At 40.6% G+C, this 10,400-nt stretch overlaps 2 protein-coding genes across 2 annotated transcripts; both read right to left on the bottom strand.

Annotated features, from left to right (window-relative positions):
• Positions 1-301: 301 nt before the first annotated feature.
• LOC104930961 (neurofilament light polypeptide) lies at positions 302-3,694 on the bottom strand. The gene is made up of 3 exons (XM_010745870.3): positions 2,554-3,694; positions 2,343-2,467; positions 302-2,032 (listed from the first exon to the last, which is right to left on the bottom strand). Exons 1-3 carry the CDS (start codon positions 3,493-3,495, stop codon positions 718-720), a joined length of 2,382 nt encoding a protein of 793 aa, XP_010744172.3. The 5' UTR covers positions 3,496-3,694; the 3' UTR covers positions 302-717.
• Positions 3,695-7,109: 3,415 nt separating this feature from the next.
• comtd1 (catechol-O-methyltransferase domain containing 1) lies at positions 7,110-10,098 on the bottom strand. The gene is made up of 7 exons (XM_010745531.3): positions 9,938-10,098; positions 9,724-9,842; positions 8,835-8,940; positions 8,116-8,234; positions 7,648-7,702; positions 7,434-7,567; positions 7,110-7,329 (listed from the first exon to the last, which is right to left on the bottom strand). The coding sequence occupies exons 1-7, from the start codon at positions 9,990-9,992 to the stop codon at positions 7,177-7,179; spliced, it is 741 nt and encodes a 246-aa protein (XP_010743833.2). The 5' UTR covers positions 9,993-10,098; the 3' UTR covers positions 7,110-7,176.
• Positions 10,099-10,400: the final 302 nt, after the last annotated feature.

Raw genomic sequence — 10,400 nt, 5'->3', positions numbered from 1 at the left:
GTGAGTGACTTCTCTTGCCTTCAAATGGCACTTAGATGATCATGCGCGTACTAGCTATTGATTTCTTTTGGCAGTGGCCTCATCTTTGCATCGTAGAGTGCATACACGGTAGCAAAAAGTATGAGTAGCTGTCAATCTGTGGTTTGTGTTAAATGTCACTACTTATGTTAAATAACGATTATAGTGATCAATTCAATTGTCTGATATTGATCTGTACCAACCTTTTGCACGTCTTCTGTTGTGGTTTTATGGAGGTATTTTGCATACATGGACACATTTCGACATTTGGATATCGCAGAAACATCAACAAAATGTTCAGAGGCTTTTTCATATTGCATTTATTGTTTGTCAGCACATACCAAAGCAAATGTAACTCTGCATCCTTTACATTCATGATTACATTAGTCAAGTCAAAAGATTTGAATACATCACAAGTGGATTTCAAGTTCAAAGGCAAAGCTGCTGCAAACATCAGAAGAATCATGCTCTCTTCTTTTAAAATGGTCATTCTGAAGAGAAATTACAGCTTTGAGTTTTCCTCTCATTGCTTGGCTCAGCTTGTGCCTTACATTTGCATCTGTATTAGTTAAGCCGTACTCTGTTTTTCTGCTTCACTATCCCTGATATTTGCCTGTCAAGTTAGATTTAAGGTGGAAATGTTTATCCTCGCCTCCTCTCCCTCAGCAGATACCTCCCTACAGTTTGTGCATTTTCCTCTCATTTCTCGCTCTCCACTTCAGTTTTACCTTGAGGATCATTTATTTTCCCTGAAACTTCAGACACCTTTGATTTCTGGACCTGGCTGCTTTCAGATTCCCCCTGATGTAACTGTTTGATTTCTGCATTGGCAGCCGTCTTCTCCTTTGGCAACTCAGTTTGGACTGGTTGAGGTTTATCACCACTCATTGGCTTCTGATCCTCCACTTCAGGAGGACTTTTTGCATTAGATTTAAGAGACGACTCTTTCTCTTGGCCATTATTGCTATCATGTTTGGCACCTTCAGTGCTTTTTGCTACTTTATCCTCACCTTTTGCAGCTTCGGATTTACTCATTTCCTTTGGCTTTGTATGACTGTTTTCCTTTTCCTCACACTTTGGTGTTGTACCTGACGATACTTGAGCCTTTTCTGAAAGCTCCGCTGTCTCTACGGATAGAGCACTCTTTGTCTCTGCTGTAAAATCTGTGGTTTTCTCACCGGTATCTGAAACCAAAGTGAGAACCTCATCAACACTGCTTAGTGCTTGAGTTTTGTCTGACTCTTTGGACACTTGGGACGAGGTCTCGTCAGCAGGCTCCTTCGCTTGAGCTGAGATCAAATTATCTTTCTCAGCATCTCCTGTTTTACCACCATCAAATTTTTTTAGTTCCTCCTCCACAGGGACCTCTGGCTTTGAATCGTCTGTTTTTGAAGAGAGATCTTTCTGAACTGCTACCACTGGCACTACAACTTCTTTCTCTTCTTTTGCGCTCTCAGCTACTTTTTGATCTTGCTCATTTTCTTGCACATCAAGGCTCTCACTTAATAAAACTTTGCTTTGAGTATCTTCATCTTTGCCACTGTCCACGTCATTGTCAACTGCTTCAGTCTCCTCTGACTCTTCTTTACTTTTCTGACCATTTTCACCCTCATCCACAGCACCAGGACTCCCATCATCCACCAAACTTTCTACCGCTTCTACTTGATTCTGCTCACTATCAGACATCTGCTCACCACCTTCCTCTCCACCGTCTTTATTACCTGCCTCTTCCTCACTTTCCTCTTTATCTCTTTTGCTACACTCCTGCTCATCTTTTCCCACCTCTGTCTCCTCCGATCCTGTCTCCTCAAACTCTGACATCTCAATTTCCCTTGTGGTCTCTGTTATGATCTCCTCTACAAACTTGTACTGAGGCTCAGCCCGCCTGTGCGGGCCTCCTGGGCGGCTGAGGCAAGGCAGGGTGTAAACGGGAGACTGGTGGTAGATGTAGGGCAAGGAGATGTGGGACTCTGACATTGTGGAGAGACGAGCCTCTTCACCGCAGAGAAGTTTCCTACAAGATAAGAGGGAGATTTCTTTTTTACTTTACTAGCTTTTACAGAGGGATATAGGCCTTATAACAAAATTAAATTTAGACAATTTTAAATGCAGTTTTGTATTATTGTATCTTGTAAGCAGTGCAAGGTGACTAATATATGACCCACAGTGCAACATTGTGTTTATTTGCATGAGACACTGTCTTGTCTGCAGCATTCATAATAGATATTGAAAGTTATGGATAAGTAAGTTTAGCCCCAAAATGCCTTCTTTACCAACAACACTGTCAACATTCAACTATTTGACTTGGATGCAGCACATCTTACCTGTAAGAGAGTATCTCTACATCCAAAGCCATCTTCACATTTAACAGGTCTTGGTATTCCCGCAGGTAACCGGACATGTCAAATTTGCAGTTTATGAGTTCATTTTCAAGTTCTTTGATTGTGTTCTGGAGCAAGAGAGGAGAGAACACGTCACTGGACACCATGTGCACATAAGAACTGGATATATTTAAAATAATAATAGTAATCTTACCTGGTAATGGATCATTTCCTCCTTGTGGCGATCCTCGACATCATGAAGTTGCCTCTCCAGAGCTTCCTTGGTGCCTGTAGCGCAGTCCAGTTCTACGTTCTTGGCCTGCAGGCGCCTCCTGTACTCCTGAATCTCTTGCTGGGTCGCTTTTAATGCCTCCCTCTTGATTTCAGCTGCCTCTGTGAGTCTTGCAAACTGAGATTGGAAAGTTTCTCCGACCTGCTGTAAGTCGGACAAGGCATGACCTTCCAGTTGAGCCCTGATGTCCCGTAGTGCCGCAGTGACGCCAGGGTTGCCAAATTCATGCGCCTTAACGGTCACCTGCGCATCCTGGATTTGCTCAAACATCTCAGACACCTCGGCTTCATGGTTTCTCTTCAGGAAGTGGATTTCATCCACAAGAGCCTGCGCTTTCTTGTCCAGCTGTAGTTTAGCCTGATACGCGTCACTGATGTCCTTTTTAAGGACCACGATGTTGCTCTCAGCATCTGATCTGCTCCGCGCCTCCCGTTCATGCTGTCTTCTCAAGTTGGACAGCTCGTCCTCTAGATTCGCATGCTCGATTTCAATCTGGTGCTTCTGATTAGTAATATCCTGAACCAGCTGTCTCAGTTTCCTGAGCTCGGGTCCATACTCTTCCTCCAAACAAGATGCGGGTTTCGCTTTCCCTCTGATCTCCTCGATCTCCCTCTCCAGCAGCTGATTCTGGTACTCCAGATGGTGCACCTTCTCTATGAATCCTGCAAGGCGATCGTTCAGGCCGTGCATCAATTCCTTCTCATTGAACTTTCCTAATGACGGGTTGGTCAAATTCATGCCCGTGGACGTCCCTCTTAACACGACACTGGTATCTAATGGTGATCGTTTCGGTTTGTATTGTGAATACTCATCTGGAATAAGCCTGTGCGGAGAGCTGAATGTGTTATCCATGCCGTGACTCATGCTGTCCTGGTGAATCTCCGTTGCAGGGTCTCTTCATGCGGGCTTTTATAACCGACGCCATCTGCTCGGTATGCAGAACAGAGCTGTCCGCGGTGCTGAAAAGGTGTAGCATCAGCTGATGGTTCAATGAGCGCTTACACTACAGTTTGTCGCAGGCAGCAGTGACGTGGGTGAATGAGCAATATATGTCAGCCCCCAAAACAACCATTCATTATTATTATTATTATTATTACTATTATTATGTATGTCATAGAGTTTAAGGTGTCATGATCCACCTGCATTACTGCATTTAGCAAATGACATCATTAAACAGCACATATAATCTTTCTCAGGCACTTCTTATTAACTAGTTGGGCAAAATTTCAATTCACACCCTTTGTACTGTAAATCTAGCCTGAAATAAAGCGATTGGGCTGCTTCTATCGGTGCAGTGTGAAGGAATTTTCTGTTTTTAGCATGCCACGTATGGTGGTTACACAGGATCAGAGGATACTGTACAGTATCTCTTGAGGTCACTGTAGAGATGGTGTTAAATCTAAGACTGTCATGGAGACACTGCTTCTTGTCCTTGAGATACAGAGCAGCTGTATGTTTGTGTTAAGGAGAGCAGGTGCCATTATGATCTATTATTAACTAAGGTCAGAGGATAGGGCTGTGTAACTACCCTAACAGATGGGCACATAACCTAGAAACCTCTACAGAATTATATAACAATGTCAGACCACTAAGGGTAAACATGTTTCATTATTTGCAGACTAATGACCACTTGGTGAATACCTTATACTGTAGATGAATTAAGTGTGACTATTTATGCACTTAGAGTAAGTGTGGTGCTGTCCTTAGAGCATATAGCCATGACAAGTGTACTGATAAATTCTCCGTTCTTCTTGATCTAGCTTCAATAAATGTTTCAGCATAAGACAGTCTGGACTTCTGTGCACTTCTCTTTCCACTAACTAGCCGATATTGCAAGCCGTACATGTGTAGTTTGTTCAGTTTATGCACTCCAGTACGCACTCTTTGAGACACACTTTTGAGGTACTTATACTTGTGCTACTGTAGAATTCTACTTCTTACATCTTGTACTTTTTTTTACTCCACCACAAAGTACATTTTCCCAATAACATGCCTGTGGCATTTAGAATGCAGTGTAATGAAGTATTCCTACACTAGAATAAATCTCGATACTACAGTCACATGATGTACAACACCACTATATTCTGTAACAGATGTTAAATTTGCTTGTGATTATAACACTATAGTATTTCCACTTTTACTGTTTTTATTTTTCAATTTAATGCAAACATGTACATGTCGACTCAAACTCGTAACACAGCCCATCAATGTTATTTGAGCTTTTACACTCTTAACTGGTCTGTGACATCTCATTGCATGTCCTCTGAAAGCATAAATCATCTTTTCACTTTGTCCTGCTGCCATATCGACATGTACAGGTGACAAGGCTCACTACTCCTCCTCTCTCTCCCCACATTCCTGACACTCTTCAAGCTGTCTCTGTCAAATAAAGCTCAAAAACGCACAAAAATATCTTTAAAAAAGACAACAAAAAAAACTATTAATTTCATACAGCTCATCTGCTGTACAGGGATTTTATGTGTTTCTCCATGCGTCTGTAATAATAGACTAGAATGACACCCTTCTTAAAAGAGTCTTGCCCTCAGTTTGTAATGTTACTTACAAGCTGTAGTTAAAGTGCACAGTTCTACCATTTCTAAACCAGCTCTAAAATGTAACAGAAAGAAAGAAACTGTCGTGTACAAATCACTAGATTACAACAATTTAAGACAGCTGTGCGATAATATACACATATAACGTCTCCTGTCTTCATGTCACCATAAAGAGCTAATCTGTGGCGTCTAACATCTTCCGCTTCACTCAGCTTGCTCTGATCACGGTTGGATCAGTCTTTATAAGAAGAAACAGTAGGGTGGAGACGGATAACTTTCTTAAGCAACACTTGACTGAACTAACAAATCAGAAGCTAGGTCAGAATAGAATAGATCTTTATTGTCATTGTCACAGGTACAACGAGATTGAAAGTGCTTCTAGTCAGTGTGCAATAAAATCCTAGCATTAAAGTGACTAGTGACTGTTAAAATAACTAGAATAAATAAGAATAAAAATACCTGAGACATTAAAATGTACTAAAATAAATAAAATTAAACATATGCTAAAATCAAAATAAATACTAAATATGCTAAAGGGAGCATACACCCATAACATAAAACATTAAAACATTGTGCACATCATTTTTTAGCAGCATTCACAGTGGTTATTGCAGTTGGTTAAAAACTGTGTTTGAGTCTATTTGTTCTAGCACCAATGGCTCTGTATCATCTGCCTGAGGGCAGCATTTTAAACAGGGGGTAACCAGGGTGTGAAGTGTCCTTTATGATGTTGTGGGCTTTCTTGAGACAATGGGATCTGTGTAGGTCTTCCAGTGCTGGGAGAGGGCAGCCGACAGTCCTTTGGGCGTTGTTGATGACCCTCTGGAGCGTTTTTCTCTGAGCCACTGTACTGCTGGTGTACCAAATGCATACGCAGTAGGTGAGTATGCTTTCAATGGAGGCACGGTAGAAGGACACCAGCAGTCTTTGTGTGATGTTATTCCTCCTGAGTATTCTCAGGAAGTACAGTCTCTGCTGGGCCTTCTTTAGTAGCTCCGAGGTGTTCACGCTCCAGGAAAGACTGTCCTGTATGTGGATTCCCAGGTAGCAGAAGTCTGCCACCCTCTCCACACTGTCCCCGTTGATGAGCAGCGGTGGGACCACAGTCTTCTTCCTCCTGTAGTCTATAATGAGTTCTTTTGTTTTTGCAGTGTTGAGAAGAAGGTTGTTGGCTGTGCACCAAGCCAACAGCCGCTCCACCTCTTCTCTATAGGCGGACTCATCCCCCCCGGAGATGAGCCCCACCACTGTGGTGTCGTCTGCAAACTTCACAATGGTGTTGCTGTGATGGACAGGGGTGCAGTCATGTGTGTAGAGGGAGTAAAGCAGGGGACTCAACACACAGCCCTGGGGGGAGCCAGTGCTGAGGCTAAGGGCCGTGGATGTATGGTGACCCACTCTGACTCTCTGTCTGCGTCCAGAGAGAAAGCTGCTGATCCACCTGCATGTGGCCTCAGGGAGCCCGAGGTCCCTCAGCTTGACCGCCAGCTTGTGTGGCAGGATGGTGTTGAATGTCTTAGAAGAATAGAATATCCTATCTGTCTTAAAGATGCAGTTGTAAATAGTTAAATATGTAAATATGTAAATAATAAATGTGTAATATAAATATAACTGTATAATAATTGTAAATGCATTTTTCGGAAAAATGAACTCAAATATAAATTATATTAACTTCTGAGCCTTACAACTGTCAAATATGAACTGACTTCACTTCTACTCACATGAAACACACTGAGCTGCAACACTGGTATTTATGTATTCATATATTGGTTTATTAGTTTAATGTCACTTTCATTTTGTTCTTGTTTTGTAGCACTTTTATGACTACTATCCTTGTAAAGATAGTAAACAAAGGAGCAGTTGTAATATTAATGCATGATTGTTGTAGCTGGCAGACACAAAGAAGGCAATGTACTCCTCATACGATAACTCTTATGTTTTTTTAATGTCAAAATTAAAGCACAATTAAGACAAACAATTGACTACAGCAGTTTTAGCGTTTGATTGCAATGGTCAGCCCGTCACCCACAGTGAGCATGCTCAGATCAATCCTCTGGTCCTTGTGAAGCTTCTTATTGAGAGCGTCCAGCGCCTGTGAGGTGTTGTCACTGGGGGCAGGATTCACGACCTTTCCACTCCACAGCACCTTCAAACACGTTGTTTCATTTTATTCACAGTCAAAACACACTACGCACCTCTGGAGCTGTTCTCTAACAGATGCTTGAGCCTTCTTGTGTACGGTGTACTTACATTGTCAATCGCAATGATGCCTCCTTTTCGTATGAGCTCAAGAGATTTCTCATAGTATCCGTCATAGTTGGATTTATCAGCATCGATGAACACAAAGTCAAATGTTCCAGCTTCCCCGCCTGCTATCAGTGCATCTGATGAAACAGTGGTGAAAATTACAATGCAAAAATGTTCTGCTTTATCAGAAACCATGACAGAGATTAAAAACTCTCACCCAGTGTCTCCATGGCTGTTTGAAGCTGTACATCTATCTTGTTTTCAACTCCAGCCTGTACAAAAGGTTCAGTTGTATGAATTGAGAGCTGTGCGGGGTTGTTTTTTTTCTTTCTTCTTCCTTTAATTGTTTTCTAAAGAGAATGTTAGGCCAGGCTAAAACAGGGATTGATTTTACTGCTTGGCTTTGCATCTTTACGTGACACAGTCTCCTGAGCAGACACCTTTTTGCTCTTCAGCCGGCAGCATTTTGTGAAGACATACTGACAGAAGGTAGATGTGCAGCGTGCTGTCTGTTGCACAATCTCATTCTGACAGAAGCAACAATCAATCTTACTAAACTTGCCAAATTCACAAAGTGCTCGTGGTTGTCTAATGCAACCTGTACTCTATTAATCTTTATTGGTTTTTTTTTAAACATGTGTCAGTAATGTCTTGATAGATGCTGTTTAGAGAGAAATTCACTCACCTCTTTAAAAAATGGTTTGGCAATGTTCACATATTTCTCTTCTATTTCACAAGCCACCACACGTCCATTCTCTGACATGGCCAAAGCCATGCTCAATGCATTGTACCCTGTGTACATCCCTGCAGAATAAATATAAACAACATGTTCACTGAACCACTGCAGCATTAGATTTTAGTACTTTCAATATTAGATCCTATAAGCAACTGGATACCCATTCTAAGATTTAATCAATACTTAATGTTGAAATTTGAATAGCAGTAAAAGCCCGTCTAGCCAAATTAATGCGGTTTGAATTTGTCTCTTTAAAATAGATCATTCAAGGTTGTGTAATTTCAAAAGCTTAATTTTCGTTTTTAGGTGCCCTGTATTAAAAGGACAATATTCAAGGTGCTTAAATTCAACTGGAGTGTTTACAGCAGAGGACTGGGTTCAGTTCCAACCCGAGCCCTTTGCTGTGTCTCTCTGCCTTTCCCGTTCTGTCTCTTCACCTGTCTGTATCTAAAAGTCTGTCTTCTATCTTTAAAGTATAAATAATAAAATGTCCAAAAAAAAATCTAGTTCTTTACTGGGGAAACCAAAATTCAAGCTGAAAAACTTAATGCTACACATTTTCAGTGCTATAAAGTTAGCAATATTAGTAGTAAAGTAGTTGCTTTTGAAATTGAAATTATTTTATACTTTTTTTCTTTTTGCTTCCATAATCTTCTATTCAATCTCACCAATTTCAATAGCTTTAGTTCCATTTATCAGTTTAACGAGATTTGCCATAAACTGGGCTTGGTCACTGGAAACCATCATGATAGCCCACGGGTCTTCAAGGGTTCTCTGAAAAAAACAAAAAAAACAATGTATTATCAGACTAAATGAATAAACAACATTCTCTGGTACTCCTTATTAGATTGCATGTCTACACTTCATGCCAGGATATTTATTTTTTAAAAAGATGTACACACTGTCTTTTTATTGTCTTTATATTATTGATATGTCATTGTCTATTTTCTATGTATGCTCCTGGACCTGAAGTGCTTTCTCTCATCTTTATTTCCTTCTTTCTCATCGTATTATCATTATGCACCAATTCACCAAATTCCTTGCATGTGAAAATCTACTTGGCATTGTGCCGCACTCTAGTGGTCAAAAATGATACTGCTTAGATTCTGAAATTGCATACCCTGGTGATGATGTATTTTTTATAAGTTCACTGAAGTTGAATAAAAGGTAAAGATAATCGGATTTAAATGTGACACTAAATTAATTAAATTCTGAGCGGGTTTGCCTTCAGCTGTTTTTAAATGTTTCTACAGTTCACTGATGTTAAATTCATTTCACAAATTCATTCTTTAACTTTAGAAGCATCAACTTCAAAGCCACAATTTTGAGTTTTTAGCCTGGAGCCGAGGATGACCAACCAGCCTTACGTCTGACCTTAATAACCTGCTGGTGGCTTCGGCATAGTGATAAACTTTTGGAGGTACCTGTTAAGCTAAAGATGATCAGAGGAATTTCATAAGAAAGAAATTTTAAGATATTGACTCTTGAGGTTGACCTGATCGTCATACTTAAACACAAGGCAATCGATTAGGATTCTTCCTTCTCTTGTTCTCTTACCAGTCTGAGTTTGGTGAGGACTGGGTGCTCCCTCAGTGAGTTGTTAACAACATATTGCAGCACAGGATCATCTTTCCCTCCAGAGTGGGTCTTTCCAATAAAGGCAGACTTTCCCACACCTGACCGATGAGAAACACAACAGCAGCTGCAGTTATCACCAATGCAAGAAATGTCGGTCACCTGGAAGATTATACACAAAACCACGATCTCGTACCTGTTAACACAACAGCAAGTCCAATGCAAAAAAGCATTTTAATATCTGTAGCCATTGTGTTCTGGGCTCTGGGCTTTGTTAAAGAACAAACAAGCTTTAGATTAAATCCACTGAATCGGTCTGTGTCAGGCCTCTTTATACAAGGCTGTGTTAGCTTTGTTTGACCTTTGAGAGGGGAGCTTGCCTTATTGATTTTGCTTGAAGTATGTTGCAAAAGTAGAGAGGGTTTTGTAGGATAGACAACCTTTTTTTTCAAACAGGACAGTAAGTCTTTATGTATTACTTAAAAAAAACGTTACAGTGATAAAAATCACAATCACAGGACAAATGTCCCTTGTTTTTTTAATACTGAATTGAGTGTGTTAGTCTATTTTTTTGAAGATGTCAGTTATTTTGCAATCCAAACAAGCACTTTGAACCATTTCATCTTTGTTTGTTGTCCTTGCATTGAATGTACAGTATT

Source organism: Larimichthys crocea, chromosome III (genome assembly GCF_000972845.2).
Source record: "Larimichthys crocea isolate SSNF chromosome III, L_crocea_2.0, whole genome shotgun sequence".
Classification (NCBI taxonomy): domain Eukaryota; kingdom Metazoa; phylum Chordata; class Actinopteri; family Sciaenidae; genus Larimichthys; species Larimichthys crocea.
Note: the sequence above shows the minus strand (reverse complement) of the source record. Positions and strands in the feature narration are given on the sequence as shown.

What these genes read in the sequence shown, in the direction of transcription:
- LOC104930961 (XM_010745870.3), bottom strand. Translation starts at nt 3,495, where the DNA reads ATGAGTCACGGCATGGATAACACATTCAGCTCTCCGCACAGGCTTATT. An exon ending in AGGAAATGATCCATTACCAG is followed by an intron (nt 2,468 to 2,553) that starts GTAAGATTACTA and finishes CTCTTGCTCCAG; the next exon opens with AACACAATCAAAGAACTTGA. An exon ending in GTAGAGATACTCTCTTACAG is followed by an intron (nt 2,033 to 2,342) that starts GTAAGATGTGCT and finishes CTTATCTTGTAG; the next exon opens with GAAACTTCTCTGCGGTGAAG.
- comtd1 (XM_010745531.3), bottom strand. Translation starts at nt 9,992, where the DNA reads ATGGCTACAGATATTAAAATGCTTTTTTGCATTGGACTTGCTGTTGTG. An exon ending in ACTTGCTGTTGTGTTAACAG is followed by an intron (nt 9,843 to 9,937) that starts GTACGAGATCGT and finishes CTCATCGGTCAG; the next exon opens with GTGTGGGAAAGTCTGCCTTT. An exon ending in CCAAACCATTTTTTAAAGAG is followed by an intron (nt 7,703 to 8,115) that starts GTGAGTGAATTT and finishes CCTTTTGTACAG; the next exon opens with GCTGGAGTTGAAAACAAGAT.